We start from the raw sequence: 17793 nt of genomic DNA, 5'->3' as shown, positions 1-17793 counted from the left end.
CAATTACTAGTTTAATCAGATTTACCTAGTGCAGTGTTTAACTAGTGGGCATGAGCAGAACAAACTTATCTAATTTGAGAAAGGTCTTTAGCTGTTTTATGAGACAAACTCCTGCCTCAGTAGAAAGTATATATTGTGAAACCCAAAGCTAATTTGATAGACACCTTAAATAACAGGGAAGTGTCTTACATAGATAGGTATGATGCCATCTTGTACAGGATGTGGTAATGGCCACAAGCTGGTATCGTTTTAAAAGAGCGTTAGGTAAATTCATAGAGAGGGCAGCTCTATGAAATATAACTCAGCAAAAGAAATGTAACTACCTGGGTTTTTGTTTTCTTGTGTTCTCCATATAAACTCAGAACATGAGGTATATTCCAGATTCCAATTTTACTCTTTTCACCTTTGAGTGTTAATGACTGGTATACGAATGTCCAATGAGTTGACCCAGCTGAAAATTGAAGCCAGCCTGTCAGGATCTTAGTCCAGTATTTACTACATCTTTTGATAGGGACCATACAATCAGGGAAAGCTATTGCTTTTCTGTTTTGCTTGTTCAGCCAGTCCTAGGAAAAATGATCCAGAGCTAGTTCCATGTCCAGTCTGATCCAGCAAAGCTCTTTTTACTGCACAGGAGAGTATTTGCTGAGGTATCTCAGTTGGATTGTACAAATATATGATGAGAATAAAACACCTGGACTACAGTTACGTCTAACAAGGCCAAACTTAAGAAATGTGTACATTTTCTCTCCTTCTTTCATCACAGGTGGAAGTTAAGCCATATGTCTTGGATGATCAGCTATGTGATGAATGTCAGGGGGCCCGTTGTGGTGGAAAGTTTGCTCCATTTTTCTGTGCTAATGTTACCTGTCTGCAGTATTACTGTGAATATTGCTGGGCTGCTATCCATTCACGCGCTGGCAGGGAATTCCACAAGCCCCTGGTGAAAGAGGGAGGAGATCGCCCAAGACATATTTCATTCCGCTGGAACTAAGTGATTACTGCAGTGTGTTCGTATGCAGGCCTCAAAATAAGTGCACTCTTCTGTTCTCCTGATTCCTTTGCCCTCCCTTCCTATTCCCTCTTACTCAAGATAGCATGTCCTGCTGTTGTAGTCTGTAACTTAAAATAGTGTAACAAAAGAATGGCCTATGATCATATAGGTATTTTGTAGAATCTTGTCATTAAACTTTATTGGGAACTCCTTTTCGTATGGATAACACAGTGCATGGAAGCCAGGTTCTCTTACTTCCTGGTTCCCCAGAGGACACTGCTTTCATGCTATCTTTTCTTGAAGGAAGAAAGAACAATATTAAGAGAAATGAAACAATAGAGTATTTTGTTTTTTAATTAAATTATTGCTAATAACAAAATCAATAGACTACTTTTATTAAGTAACCATGAGATAGGAACACTATGAATCTTATCTGACACTTTGTCCAACCAACCCCGCCCTTTCCTTCTCCTTGCCCCCTTCCCTAGCCAAGCCTCTGGGAAGCCTCTTTTCTTGCCACCGATGATTTTATAGCAATGGAAACAGTTAGCTGTTAACTTAGTAACAGAAAAGAGCATGTTTAAAGCAACAAAAATGCATGAGCAAGGTTTAAAGCAGCATTAAGTTTCTTTTTTTTTGTTTGATGTAAGGGTTCTGAAGCTAAATCTTTAGCACAGTATTGTGTCTCACCGTGCCTCCAACTTCCCACCACATTCAAATTTGTACTAATTGAGTAGGCAGAGCTTAGATCTGTGTTCTTCATCCAAGCAATCACATTTTTAAAGTTCCCGAATGTAAATCCTGGGTCAGTTTATAATTGGGGGGTGGGTGGGGAGTGCACTTATTCTTTATTATTGTGATTGTTGTTGTTGTTTTGAAAGAAATTTCATTATCAGAATACAGCCCTACAAATCCTACCAAAGCTAAAGTAATGACAACTGGTGAACTGGCATGTCCTCTCCTGAAGAACAAATGTATAGATTTTATTTTTGATGGCTATATAGAACTCTATATCCTAATTTACTAATGTAAATCAGAGGCCAGCCTTTGCTCTCCATTTTGACATGAAATACAAAAACCTAAAGATATACCTCAAGAGTACATTTTAATTCCCTCCCTATTCCCAACCCCACCATACTATTAATCCTCTGTTCCAATACATATCACATTTTGTCTGCTTCTTGGGCTTACTCTGGGATGTGAAACCAGTTCTAACCTCCTAACAAAGCTGTAACCTAGCAATTTATAAGAGGGCAAAGTAAAGTTTGTTTCCAGGGATGTTTTGTACTGTTGGCTGAATGAATAGGCATGCATGTCTGCAAAGGATATGTTTGCCTTTCAACAGAGAGCAAGTGAGGAAAAGGAATCCTGATTAAAAAAAAAAAAATTGTTTGGAACTTAGCACAGAACATAAACCATTGCAGGACTCCAACTTGCTGAGTAATGCATGAAGTGTTATAAACATGTAAGTGGGGAACACAGCATATGTTAAAGCTAAGGCACAGGGTGGTGTTGATTAGACTGAAATACACTTGATGCTCTGTAAATCTTGAGAAAATCGAGAGGAGGGAATGTATTCATCTCTTAAGCACAGTAAAGGGGTTGTAGCAGTGTGTAGAAAAAGCCAGTCAGAATCTGAACTGGCACGATTCCACCATAGACTCTTAAACCAAAGACTTGCTTAAACAATAGCTACAGAGAAAAAGCATCCCTTTTGTAAGCTCTCTTCCTCCCCATCCCTCTCCTCCATTGCCAGTTACCTATCAGAGGCAGTTTGGTTTCCAGTACATGATACACATACCATGTTATTTTCCAAAGGTCAAAATGGAGACATTTGCTGTCTACTTGTCAAGTAGAGGAAGGGAGCTCTTTTTAATGAATCCCTGCAAATATTGACAACAGGAAATGCAAATGGAGAGTGCTCTTTTGTAGACTGTCAGGGACCTTTTTCTCTGAAGTACATAATGATAGTTGGAATATTCCTTTTAATTTTTTTTTAAAAAAATGCTTGTAGGTGGCTTGGGGTGTCTTATTGTGCCGATCCTATCCAGTGAACAGGTGAGATGGGTTACCATTACAAGAAATAACACTGTTTGAGAAGTAGCTTTGAATAATAATTTTTTCCCTTTGTACATGACCTGCTGAATTTCGGTACAGTGTTTTTGTAGCTAACTTATTTTGTCATGCACATAATGTATATTTGTTATGCACTACTTTTGTATATCTTGTTTTTCCAACAGTGAGCATTTTTAGGCACACTTTTCACTGACGGGATATCTCTTTATGCAATACCTCAATTTTTCATATTGCAAAGAGTAGCTTTTTGTACTTTTATTACTGAGAGATCTTCATATACTTCATTTTTTAATATAAATAATTTTAATAAATTTTATTTTCTTATATTCTGCTTTTTATACATTTCAGTGCTCTGCATACATTTTGAATTATGGATGTTGTGCACTGGCAATGCTATTTTAGAATTTGCAGAGAAAAAGAAAGCATGTTGCTTAAACATCTTTAGCCCAGCACCAGGTATTTGGTGTACATATAATTTAAGAAATACTTATATGTAAAGTTGAGACTTAAAAAAAAAAGAAATTTTTAAAAAGCATGAAAGTGACAAATGAGAGAGTTTGTCTTTAGACTCTTGAAATTTAATGCATAAACATAGAGTAGAAGTTTAACAGTAACATCCCAAATTGTCTACTGCTTCTTAATAGATTTTTAAAAATAATACACAAATGCAGATGTTTTTTGGTGAATGTTTAGCCATTTTTAATCTTAACAAATTGATGTTAGGTGTTTGCAGAGATGTGTCTGCGCTTTTAAATCATATTTAAGGAAATAAACTCAAGCCTGCCCAATGGTGGGCATGTAATGTTAGTATGCATGACTAATATTAAAAAAATGTTATTCTACTAATATTCACTTGTGGTGATTGTGTGAAAAGCGTGTTTACAGATTATTTGGTTACACTTCAATTTACAGGGCATAAATGATTATCTCTATTACTCTGTACTCAAAATAGTGCTAATATAATATGTCCTTCAGATTACATGGAAGGTGGAGTTGCCATGTCACTCCAAGCATAACTAACGTGTAATTAGTTTAAAAATCCTAGGATATCACTTTATTTTAAAGGGGTGTAAACAAGCATGTCATTTTCTTTCAGAAGCATGGCACTGGCCATGTATTTACAATGTAGTTACAGAGTAATTACATGGTTATTTTTGCAATGTAAAATAAAGTGTTTCTGATTTATTTTATATGTAAAAGAACCCCACTGCCCCGTGCTTTTTTGGTATATAGTATCTACTTCTCCATACACAGACCTCTGCAGAACGCAAATCTAAAACTTGCAGTGAATGACTTTAGTGTTTTATAAGGATGCTGTTGGAAAGACTTGATAATTCACCCCTTTTTGTTTCTTGAAGAGTTAAAGCCTTCTGTTTTAAAAGGTGATTTAAAACTTGAATGTGATGAATTGTGGCAAGTTAACTTCAAGTTATGTGCAATACTTATTTCAGACTTCTGGAAGATCTTTGCAGTGTAATTCTTTGTTTTTAATTGCAGACATTTAAAAATGTCATTTTCTACTGTTCTAGTAAATCCTCTTTCTTGCTGGTGTTTCTAAAGAAAAGAATCAGAAATCAATCTTTCTACTAATGTAAATTTGAGATTATTTTTTAAAAAAAGGAATAAAAGAGGTTTTGGTCATTTGCTTTATTTTATTATCTTATTTTAAAGCTACTGTGATTGATAGCATTGTAAGAATTGGGACAATATTGTATTCAACTGTTTTATTTTTTATATTTTTAAAATTTAAAGTATAATTAGTTTTTATAATTTTCATCAGATTCTTTTGTTATATTTTTTGGAAGTGAAACTTTTAGCAAGTGGGTGTCTAGTTTTTACTAATCCCTAATATGTTTTTCCCCAATGTAATGCTCATATTATCAGAAGGAAAAGTTATTTAAGTATGTCAGTTACTTGTACTACTTGGCTGAATTTCCATATAGTTTTTACTGTGTATGGGGAGGTTGTAGTATTTATTATAGCATTTTAAATAAGGGTAATTCATTTTTTATTAAAGTCATTTTCACAATTTAAGTTCATATTTTTGTATGTTCTACTCTAAGTTATAACACAAGTTTCTTTTTTTAAGAGAGTTCATTTGTTGAAGTGCTAGTGGAAAATTAATGTTATTAAATAGTTTGCAAATGACTATTTATAGCAGTATGCATATAATTTTTAAATATTTGTAATGTGAGATGTTGAATGAATAAAACTTTTAACTCAAAGTCTGTCTGGTCTGTTACTTTGAATTCTTCAGATATAACTGGTGCCTTTTTGGATGGAATAATCTGCCCTCTTTAGGTTCCTCTTTTATGCCCCCCATCGCTTCTATATTGTACAACCTGAAACTGTTACTGGAGAGGGGAGGCATTTTTTTAAAGGCTCATTAGATTAAGGGATAAAATGGGTGCTAAAACCTTGCAAAGTTTAAAGAGGCTGTTAAAAAGTGAAAATACCTTGGAGGAGATATCTCCTCCATCTGAAGACAAAAAAGCATCTATTTTACCTCTCCCTGGCTACCACACCTGCTCTGGTGATATTACATCACTGCCCATGATCCCAGGTTCATAATTTATGAATGATTGGTAGGTTGGAGTAGAAATAATTTAAGTGTAAGCATTGCAGTCCCAGATTTTAATCCCTGTTCATCCCTTAAATGCAACAGTCGATTATAATCATAGCTCAGTATGAGTCACACTTTTAATCCTGCTGTTACTGATAAAACCTGTGCAACAGTATATACAATATGTTATGGAAATAACTTAATGTCTGTGAGGTGGTAGTTAAGCTGGTGGACTGGGGGCAAGTGGAAATAGATTCTAGTTTACCTCAGCTACAGAAGATGCCTGGGCAACTTTGGGCTTAACACTTTCACCTACCACACAGGATTGTTAGCATAGGGGAAAAATAGGAGGATGGAATACTATGTATGTCACCTTAGCTTCTGATTAGCACTAAATGAACAACTATTTTTATAAGAGTTTCTATAGTTTGCCCAATTCCAAAACTCTGGCTGGGTTACAAGAGAGGGCTTCCAGTAAAAGGGCTTCCAGGGAAGATGGATCAACTGACCAGTCCAGTGGAAAGCTCCATGAAAGGGAATTTTCTCTGGACTGAAGGTTTTTTTCAGTGTATTAGCAAGGGAGCTGTGTTCCATTAGTTTATATGACTCTCCTGGGTTAGGGATAGTCCTAGAATTACCCACAAGATCCTCCATACAGCAGCAGTCTGCAGGAAGACCCAAGGAGCTGTGCTTCAGAGCAGCCCATGAGCCATTCAGCTGGGGGGGGGGGCTGCAATCATTTCATTGTTGAAAAAACATTTGTTTCAATACTCCTATGAGGTTGCTGTTCAGTGCCACCGCTATGCTGCCATGGTCATGTGATCCTCATTTACAACATTATTACATTTACTGTATATGCCACCCATTTCACTCTTTGGGGTGGCTCTAGTTGTTCCCTAACATCTCCCCACAGGTCAGTCAAGAAGCTTGCAGGAGAAAGTCGATGCAGTTCACTTGGGTGATGGTGGGATCACAGTAGCATATTTGGACTCGCAACTTCCTGGGAAGTTTGCAGGGAAGGTTGCCAATTCCTTGGTTAAGTCTCCAGTCCCCACACAATCACCCCCAGTCCCTCTGCACTTGCAAATATCTGAAAGGGTGATCAAGAATTCACAGGTTGCCTGGTTATAAAATAACAATGGAAATCAACATTATTAAAAATGCCACTGATGATAAATCAATCCTCTCCTAAGATGGATGCCAATAAAATTTAGCTAGGATTGAAGGATCAGTGTATTACAGCTATTTTTAAAGATCCTGTAAAAATCATGTGGGAAGGAGTTTTATGGACTTTTGGGGTGGATGTAAACTGGTCTGTGTATGAATGCATTTAAACTGGAATACTGACATACAAAAGATCAGAGTTTTAGTTATAAAAAAAATAGAATGGGAAGAATGAATAATGAAACGAAACTTGAAAGATGTTTGGTCTGGTCAATGTGTTTAAAGGTCGCGACTTTTTTAGGAGTTCCGGTTAAAGACAAAAACAAAAACAGTCTCGTGTTCATTTCGTTGTTGAATTCTATAATATTTAGCCATTTGTCTCTGGCTTTTTGACTGGCTTGTAACCTGCATGGAATAGACATCAATTTATACTAAGCCATAGCAACTTCAGTCATGTTGGAACGTTTGTAACATCAGTCCAAGAGTTGATATCATAGGCCCAGCAATATGTCTATGGAGATTCTCAATCATCCAGGTCATACTTATCCCAAAGGTGCTTTTTCATGAGGCAATTGGACTTTGTTTTTCTTTGAAAAAGCTTCTAGGATGAGAAGCAAAACTTCTTCAAAGAAAAACAAGAAAGCCCAGTTGCCTTGTGAAAAAGCACCTTTGGGAGGCCCAACAATAGGAGAAACTCCTAAAGTAGACATCAGTGTGCACTGAGGATAAGCCTTCAGCTGTCTGCTCACATGTCAACTGACGAAGGAGAGCCAAATGCTATTTATATTTTGTAAATGTGGTACTCAGATATACATTGATGTCTCTGGCTGGAATCTCGTGACTTTGGCATGAATATTCAGCAAGCGCAGCATCCTAGTATTTATTTTTAAACCTACAGCCCCAAGTATGTCAACTAGGTCAACAACAAGGAGCCAAGTGTTCAGTCACCTGCTTCCACTTAATGTTCTGCTTCTGCTTAGTTGTTGGGGGTCAAAAGAAGCCCAGTATGAGATGCTCAAATAATGGTATGTTGGGAAAAGAATAAGACTATTGAGGTGGCAAGTGCATCTGGGAGAAGAATGCAAAGCATTGGGAAACTGAGCTGTTTGGCAGAGTGGAGTAAAGGCTTTGCCAGGCCTTCCAGCCCCACACCAGGATTCTTACAGATATCTCCATCTCTGTAGCATTCTGGGAAACCACTCTAGGGGAAAGTGAAAAGCCTTCATGGAATGCTCACAGCTGGGGCCCTGAGCTACTCAGTGGTATATATTTCAGCACTGTTCTGTCAGTATTTAGAATATTACACCGAAACAATGTTTTGGATTTTACCTGCAGATAACACAGTGGAAATAATACAAACAGACTGGCACAGAAATTTCCTCCCTTCGTTTTTTTCATGTCTCTCTTTTCCCAAATTACTTGTAAGTATGACAAAAACATTTGCTTCACATATGCACTTCATATTTCTATGAGTTCTGCATAAAACTATAAAAGTAACATGGCCTTTATTCTGTAAATGAAGGGGTAAATTTTTATATCATATCAATCTATTATTCTTTAAGATATACTGTATCCTATTCTTTCCATTCTGCAAATATAATTAAGATGAAGAGTGGTCCTGGGACACACTTGACATTTTGCTTGCCTCTCAAAAACTTGTACTACAACCATTTTCAGCATCCTACAGAAAAACCCACGGACACTTACTGACAGTTTTTCTCAGGTGGATTGCGATCTGATGGTATTCAGTCTACTCGATTATCTAGAGCTCACATTTTAGTCAGAAAGTAATTCTTCCCACCTGGATACTAGACATGTGTTTAATGTAGGACAAAAGAATGAAACACTGAAATTTCTCCCTGTTTTCTTCTCAGTCTTGTAATTCTTGCTACACCAAACAGAATTCCTTCTGTGCTGTATAGCAGATAAGAAAAAAGACTCCTCGGGAAGAGCTGCTTTTCCAGTTTGATCTGGAAATATAAAATTATGGGCTTAAAGCAGCAGGCTTCTTGAGTGCCCGGGACCAGTTCTGTGGAGAAAGGTTTTTCCATGGACCAGAGGGAGTGTGATTTCATATACTATCTGCATCCCCCACATGCCTGGATGGGGCTTCTCTCATTTGCATGGCTGATTTTCTGGTGCACTGTGGACCGTTATCAGTCCACAGCCCAGGAGTTGGGGACCTCTGGCTTAAAGTATCAGATGAGATCTTTCTGTACATCCTAAGATATAAGTGGTGATATATAACAGGAAGTCTTTGGGTAACAAAAAGACTGAAAAATTTCTGTGTAGGAAGCCAGGTTATATTCTAATGTTTACCTTTTCCATGAGGCCTTTAGTTTTTTTGCTACTTTAATTATTCTTGGGTTTTTAGCTGATATTTTATTCATTATCACATTGGATTTTAGGTATATTTTGATTAAGCACATAGGTATTTTCAAATAATATCCTCTGTAAGCTGCCCAGAGTCAATGCGAGTTAGTTGTGCAGTTGTATAAATTTTCTTAATAAAATATAAACAGTGTTTTTTTTCTTAAAAAAAAAAAAAGGTACCAGAACTCACACATGTCATACAACCCACCTTGCCTACCCTACAAGGTTCCATCTAAAAAAGGTGCCGGAACTCCGTTCTGGGCGTTCTATGAGAAAAAAAGCCCTGAATATAAATATTACAACATTATTATGCAACTGAACAATAACAGGCCTGAACTGAAAGTAATTGCAGTTTTTTCTGTACACCCCTGCATTTCTTTTCTAAGATGATTTTAAATAAAAGCATGAAAGCACGAGGTAGAAGGATTATAGATATTCTGGTAATCCTTTAAATTTCTTGACAAATTTATAACAAGAGTGGTTTTTAGAAAGCCAATCTAGAGATGCTATCTAAAGTAGGCAACACATAATTTGTATGCGCCATTTATTTGATATGAAAGCCTTGATATTTTTCCTGTTAAATGTCTTTATAAAACAAGCTTGGTTAGTTTTGAAAGCACAGTTAGCATATTCCAATAATAAAATATATGGGAAAAAACTATCATGGTCAAAGTTCACTCTGATTTTGAAAATACTAGTAGTTTAAAAGTATCATTGATTTGTGGGGCTGTTTACATTGGGTTTTAGCGTTCATCTTTTAAGACCTAATAGGGATTTCAAAGTTGTTGTTTAATTTTCTAAAAGATTAAGGTGGCTGGAAGCTGATGTGACAACACAGAGGTGTTTTCATCTGATCTCACTGGTCCTTGGCTCTCTGAGAAATGCTCCAGTCTAGCTGAATACAGACTTACAACATTCCATTTAGTGACCCTTCAAATTTACAATGGCACTGAAAAATGTGACTTATGACGGTTTTTCACAATTACATGTGTCACAGTTTCACAGTCCCATGATCATGTGATCAAAACTCAGATGCTTGTCAACTGTTCATATTTATGATCATTGCTGTGTCTCAAGGTCATGTGTTCAACTTTTGGGACTTTCTGACAAGGGAAATCAACGGGGACGCCAGATTCATTTAACAAACGGGTTACTAGCTTATCATCTGCAGCTATTCACTTAACAATTGTGGGAAGAAAGGGGGCAAAATTCAGTTAATAACTGGCTCAGTTAACAACATAATTTGAGGCTCAATTGTGGTTGTACGTCAAGGACTACCTGTAATAGGTTGAACAAAATACTGTCATTTTGTAGTGCTTTAACAAATCCCCTCTTCTTTGGATACTATGAACTGACATGCACAAATAAGTATATCTAGATATAGGATTTATTTTTAAAAAATTAATCAGCTCAGAATAATTAAAACATAATCATTTTTCACATAATTTTTATTATAATTATAAATGAAAAGAATAAAAGTCAGTACAAACCTCAAAAATACAAATCAAAAAGAGCAGAGCTCTTTTGTATATCCAAAAGAAATAAAAAAATAACCACATCAGCTTCTTGTTTTAATATCTGTCCATTTCCTTTAGGGAATGCCATCCATCAAATAGATTTGTATTACATTTAAATCCTTCTTCAGATTAATTTCATAAACATCCATTGCAGCTTGTTCTTGTTTTACAACTTTATTAAAACATATTCTGTCAATTCGATCAAGCATTAATCCATTCTCTCTCCAAAAATGACTGAGAGGTATTCAAAAGTTAGCACTAAGGTTTTCTACTCCATTGTCCTCATCCTCTGGTTCAAGTATTGAATTTTCAAGGTCTCTGCTGAAAAGCAATCTCTACTTTTCCATGTAAAAATATAATAATTCAAAACTATAATTCCACCCTCAGCCACTTCACATGATGTTAAAACAGCATTCTGCAGTTTACTCATGAGGAGCAGCTGTATGAAGCTACATGGATTATCTCAAGGACCTCTCCCTTATGCCAAAGAATTACTCCAGCTCAAATCCAGCATCCATTGACGATTCCCCTTGCAAAAGCCATCTTGCTAGCCAACAGATGCCAACAAGACATCAGCTCTCCTTGGTGCTTACAGGAAGTACAATTAAAAATTATATTCCAAAATACAGACTTGGTTAATCTATGCTTAATGATATAGTTAGAGATTGGATGTTCTCTGGTGAGAGAGCTGCAACACAGTGGTTCAAGTGCAGAACAGGAGCTCACGTTAAGATTTGGAATATTTGTTTTTGTTCAGACATACCTGGGATGGTGGTGGTGGGGTCAGTATCCTTTTCTTCCCTCTGGGAAAGTGGGAAAGATCAGATCTGTACTTCTACTTAGTCCTGATCCAGATTTAATTTTAAACTTAAAATTCTCCAAAAATTTATTAAGAGTTTTGTGAGATGTGCAAGGACCCATTAAATAATGTTCTCAGGCAAAAAGATCCTCCCAAATGTACTACAGGCAAGTTTATACAGTCAATTTCACAGAAGGAATTTCAGATGGTGAGATCTTTGACTACTTATATATTTCTGAGCAAGTGGAACATCCTTCCAAAGGTTATCTTTGCACATGCATGTCGTAATAGTGCCATTTTTGTAGTACTATTTTGTTATAGGGTTAGTCCCATTATCTATAGCAGCTGTTCTGCAGTGTGGTGTGCAGTTCCATCTCTATTCAGTGCTGTTTCAATTGCCTTTCCATCTTAAGAATAAAGTCTCTCTGGCTAGGGCTTCACCCTTTTTATTAGAACTACATTCCTCATGAATTCCCCAAATCCCTCTGGGTTCATCCATCTCTTAAACTCTGTTTCAATATACAAAAGGGCCCTATTAGTGGTGGGATTCAGCCAGTTCGCACCAGTTTGGCAGAACAGGTAGCAAATTTTTTGTTGCCCAGGCTCAGAACAGACTTCCAGAAGCGGTATCCACATAGATAACCAGTTGTTCACATATTTGAATCCCACCACTGAGCCCTATGTAACTGCAGTGACCATACATCCTTTATTATAAGGTACTGTCCTTAATTTCAGAAAGCTGTCCTTTAGATTTATTTTTCACAATTCACCTTTGTCCTTTATTTTGATCATTTAATGTTTATTGTACAAATTGTACCATTAATTCACATCCATTCATATCCATGTGAAATATATAGAAACTGAATAGTCTTTTTAAAATAAATTTACACATTGTTTGATTTTAAATATTATTATTAGAATATTTTTGTGAGATTTATTTTGGTTTTGCTCTTAGATTTTTCTTTGTAAAATAAAATTAAAACATAAACATTTTTTTTTACCATTATGGACCTCTTTCAGATTTATCCCTTTTTTAGGTTTGTTCTTTATTTTTTCCAGAAAAATATGATCGTCGTATCTATAACTCATATTATCAGGGATAAGGCATGATATAAATGCTGTAATATGCAAAGAATGCAAATGTGAATTAGACCTGCTATTTGGAAATTGTCAAAACATGAGTACGACTTTTGTGGTATAAACCAAAGGTAGTTGATGTAGTCATTATATTGAATTGGAATAGGCCTGTTCTGATTGGTGCAGATATAAGAGATCAGCATGGTCATTAGCAAGGAATGCTGGGAAGTGCAGTTCAGAAACATCTAGTGAGCTACCAGAGCTACATTCCTTGGTTAATGCTTTGATAAGGAACTATCTGAAAATACAGTGAATATTAGTTGCAAAGGATATTGCACTACTTAAACATCTTAAATTTATGTGCATAATCTTTATAACATTTTCTATTAGGTTAAACTATTTGTACTTTTTTCCCCCGAACGGAGCCTTCCCCTTTAAAATGCCATTTTGTACTAGTGGTTACGGTGCATGAAAACCATCCATTTTCTTTGATTTTTTTTAAAGGTATCCATGTCAGTACAAACACATACACATACACACACACATGCACACATATATACACACACATGCACATATACACAAATGTACACAGACATCTCCTTTTGGATGTAAAATGGGAATAGATCTCCACAAAATAGTATCTCTTCTCATTGCTTTAGAACAGATTTCTCAGAAGGAATTGCTAGCCAATAAATGCTTGTGAAGCAATTCCTTAACTGCTCTTTATTCAGCATCCTGAAAGCTAACTCTGACAACAGTCCCAAAGGCCCATTGCCTGCCTACAGGAAATCTGAGACAGATAATGGCTGCAGAAAAAAGAGAGCCAACCAGAAAACATTGCCTTTTTTTCTTCAGAGTAAAATAAGCCAATTCAGTTTGTCTTTATGAAAAAGAGGGCCTGCAATGAAACTGTGTATTCAGCTGCCTTTAAAGACATAAAATGACATTAAGTAATCCCACCATATAAATGGATTAGGGAAATATCATTCATCACGCATTTCCCCAATGTGATATAATGGATCTCTGCATAATCAAGGTGTTATTGCTTTTAGGGAGGGGTGATTTTTTTAAATCTATTGGTTTTTTTATATTCAAAAGGAGCCAACCTATCTGAATATATGGAATTAATGGCATTATACTCCCTCTGCTGGGCTTACTATACAATTTCACTATTATATTTTTTTTTTCTCCAGACATATGTTAAAGGTAGGATTAAATTCATTTTTTTTATATCTGAAAATATTCTCCTCTGTGAATATTGATTAAATACTGGTTTCTAAGGGAATGTAAAATAATGCAAAAAAGCTGAGAAGGACAGTTCTAGAATTTTGTTCCTTCACCTTATGGGGTATTGTGGATTTCCCTGGTTTTTTTTTTCTTTTAAAGATTTTGCAAAGGACTCAGTAAGGTTTAATTTTTAGTCAGGGTTAAACTTAAAGAGAGAATGAGGCGTATTAATCTAAGTGGTGCATGAGTTTTTCAGCTATTCCCATCAAATTCAACTTCCTTCTTTTTTTTTTTTTAAAAAAAAATGCCCCTAACTTTGCTTTTCCGAATTAGAACGTAATGAAGTTTGCAATGATAATAATCCCTGTAATGGAAAACACGCATACCAAAGTTGAGGTTAGGACAGCAGTGGTAGTGGGGGGTGAGGGAAGTTAGCCCAGAGAAGGAAATATTAAAAGGGCAGAAAAATATATTTTTCCTCAAAAGGATTTTTTAAAACCAAACCTGGCCCCAAATCTATCTCTCTGCCCCAAGCAAGAGCTAGCCCCATACAATACAGATGCAAAATCATCAGAGAGTTGAAGCCAGAGCACTCAAGAAGACAAAGAGAAGATCTGCATACCCCACCCAACTCTAGGAGTCATTAGCCCCATCACCTGGGAAGCAGGATATGATAATAGGATTAAACCACAGATATCAAGGCCTAGACAAACACTCAGAAACAGCCTCAAGGTTCATGCCACAGGAACAGGAAACTATTCCAAACAAGGCTAGAGAGGGTATAAAAACTACTGCCATGTGCTCAATCTCTCTTTCCTCTCCTCTGCTCCTTCTTGCAACGACCATCTTTCTGCTTCTTCAATAAACTGTAACCTTCTTCCCAAAGCAGTCGCCATGTTGCTTATTTATCCCCGGCTTGGATGAACCAGGATGAAGACTTACTTCTGACAGGAGGCATGCAAAGGATATAATTTGTAAGAAATTGTGGTGTCCTCCCCCATGTATGATGAAATTAATATTGGAGTCTGAAGCCCATTCTCATGCACCTAAAAATAGATAAATCAGTTAGCTAAGTTAGCCAATTAATTTAACTCATAAAGTGCCATCACGTAAGAAACATAGACAAAATAGACAACAAAGTGGAAAAATTAAGGATCTCTCTACTTTTCATGACACCATAATCAGGCTATGATCTGAGAGCAGACTTGATGGACATTAATCCCAATATTTTCCCTCTCCCATACATCATGGCATATTCTATAGGCCAGGATGTCTTTTTCACTTTTGTGTTTTTCTCCATCTGCAGAACTAATGCTCAAGGCCCCAGGTTAGAAACTGGGAGACTGAGAGATCTAGTCCCTCTTTAGGTTTGAAAGCCAGCTGGATCATTTGGGGCCAGCCATTCTTTCTCAACCCAATTCACCAAACAGGGTTATTGTTGTGGGGGAAACAATTAGGAGAAGCTTATTTACAAAAGTAATAAAGGTGGAATAAAAATAAGTAAGTAAATAAATAACCCCAGGGAAATATTTCAAGACTACCAATTCTCCGAAGCCCAAAACTGGAGCAGAACAATTGAGATAGGCCAGGCAGAATCATTCATATCAGTTCTTTCACATTAGTTTTTATTTAATTTGACAGAAGGGGATTTGCTTTATTGAGAACTGAATTAAAATACAGGTAGAAGGAAAACCTTTCTCTTCTCTTTAATGATGAGAGAGTGCTTAACATATATGGCAGCCTAGGCTTATAAAGTTCTGAGAATGGAAACTACAGCGTGGATATTCATTGAGACTTTCAAGAGGTAGTCAGTTTGGATTGTTCATCAGTGAAATTAAATCCAACCACCCTATGCTGAGAGTCTAAAGTGTATTTTGCTTCAACTTCCTACTCACTATTTACTAAGATGAAAGTAGGTGATAGACCAGAGATGTACTTGAAGCTGGGTAAAAAAAGAATGGGTATTTAAGATGGTATGAAATTGAAGTGGAAGGTATCAGACTAGTTAAAAGGACCAATAAATATGGCAGCTGGTTTCTTAGATGATTACTTGAAGGGAGAAACTTGATGGAAAGCCAGGTGAGATCCTCCGCAGTGATGTGGGGTCAAATAGCATAGGTGGAGGACTTTGTCCCACAATTAGATGTACAATCAGGAGATCTATCTATGTTATCACTTCTTATTGATGTATTGATGATTGACAGTTGTAGCATCTAGGATACTAACTCATGGATTCAGATTTTCCTAATCATTGATTGAATAATTCAATCATTGATTGAATAATTCTCACTGGTGAGGAAATAGGGGACAAATTTCCAAGTTGTCAGATTCCCATCGAGACAAGAATAAATGTGGCTAGAATATCTTTATTATATTACGGGAAATGATAGCCATGTAAGACAGTTGTCCATTTCTAAGTGAGCCAGAAAGATAATTCAGAGTTTATATCTGGCCAGCTTTCAAATCCTTCATGTTCCCTTGCAATCTTGCATCTCAGAAAAGGAAAGCTGGACTTATTCTTATTCTGGATAAGAGATGCTTGTTTATATTTTCTACATTCCATTCAAAATAATGGAAGAAGAATTAGACTGGAATCTTTCAGCTATGAGCCTTGGTATGATTTACATATTAGATGAGGTCAATATAGTCTTGAGGCACATGGTTGAGAACTGGCTCTAAGAGCAATGTATATTAATTATGGCTTCATATTGCAGCAAAGGGGCCACCATAAAAAGGACAGCCTATCAGCTTTATCATTATCAATTGCACCTCATTATGTGGGATAGTGTCAGGGCAAAGCTCTTCCCACCAAACACTGCTTGACACTGTTCTCTTGTGGATAAATGTCATAAAACTATCTTTGCTGAAGTATAGAGTGGAAATATTCGCTCAATATCAAGCTCAGCTTGTCCTGTCCTTGTTCCTGATCCATAAAGATGTCCCCACCTGGTAGAATTTTATCCACCTGCTGAACAAGCAGATTCTTCAACATGAAATACTTATGCATTACAAGGCAAGGGAGACACACAGCTCAGCCTATTCCTTTATGTAGGCTGTTTTTTGAAATGAACCAATTCAATACAAAGAAATCTGCACAATCTGTGGGTAAACCCTGGTGGAATTTAACTTCTGAGAACATTAGAGCCCAGTGTAGACTTCCTTTTGCAAAGGTGACTAAATTAGAGAAAGCCACAAAGGGGATTGTGTTGTTCAATGATTACTCTACCCCAGTGGCACCAAGCTTTAAAATCCCCTATAAAGGAAATTTACTAGGTGCAATCACAGTTTGACTTCTGCAGGCTCCTTATATTCTCTATATTGCCAGCATTCTATTACTGTAAACTAGATGAGCATGTGTGCTCATTCCAAGGCTGCTGCATTAATTAATTACAATTAATTAAAATAATTCTTAATTTCCCTGTAACATGGAAGGGGCTGTGATTTAATCACAAAATATGCAAACAGGACCACATCTATAATGGTTAACATCTTCAAATTCATTTGCTCAGCCTTTCTATTCATGCTAAATTTGTAGCAATCCCTTTGCCTCCAATTTCATCCTATCCATTTTACACAAGTCATATACTATCCTTTTCAATTTCAACATTGTAGAAATTAACTTCAGTCTTTCTTCTGCTATATTTTTGTAATACTAGCAAAGTCTTTGCTGAGCTATTCAAGCCTCATCTTTCTCATATGTCTACTGCAGCCAAATTTTGTCTCCTACCCAACATTATTTGTAGGTAATTTGCTTGTCCCAGGCATTTTACTTATACAAAACCAGTAAACAAGCTGCTGTCAGCTTTTTGCCCATGATATTAAACATACACGATGCACAATGTTGTGTGCATTGGCAGAAAGTGGCAGCCATGACAAGGGGTTTGCTCATTCAAAAAACAACAACAACAACAAAAATCCACAACATGGCTATGATTAGAAGAAGCTTGTCACAAGCACTAATTCATCAGAAATCTGACTGTCATCTTTTGCAGTTCTCTCAGAT

General features: G+C 36.5%; 1 protein-coding gene across 2 annotated transcripts in view; it reads left to right on the top strand.

The window, feature by feature from the left end:
- Positions 1-5295, top strand: part of CPEB4 (cytoplasmic polyadenylation element binding protein 4) — a 60883-nt gene extending 55588 nt beyond the window's left edge. For both annotated transcript variants that reach the window (XM_039352033.1, XM_039352041.1), the window contains one exon: positions 767-5295. In XM_039352033.1, coding sequence (XP_039207967.1) covers positions 767-994 — 228 coding nt within the window. In that variant the 3' untranslated portion in view covers positions 995-5295. The remainder of the gene's footprint in view (positions 1-766) is intronic.
- Positions 5296-17793: the final 12498 nt, after the last annotated feature.

This window comes from Crotalus tigris, unplaced genomic scaffold (assembly GCF_016545835.1).
Source record: "Crotalus tigris isolate CLP2741 ecotype Arizona unplaced genomic scaffold, ASM1654583v1 scf7180000017568.12009008, whole genome shotgun sequence".
Taxonomy (NCBI): domain Eukaryota; kingdom Metazoa; phylum Chordata; class Lepidosauria; order Squamata; family Viperidae; genus Crotalus; species Crotalus tigris.
Note: the sequence above shows the minus strand (reverse complement) of the source record. Positions and strands in the feature narration are given on the sequence as shown.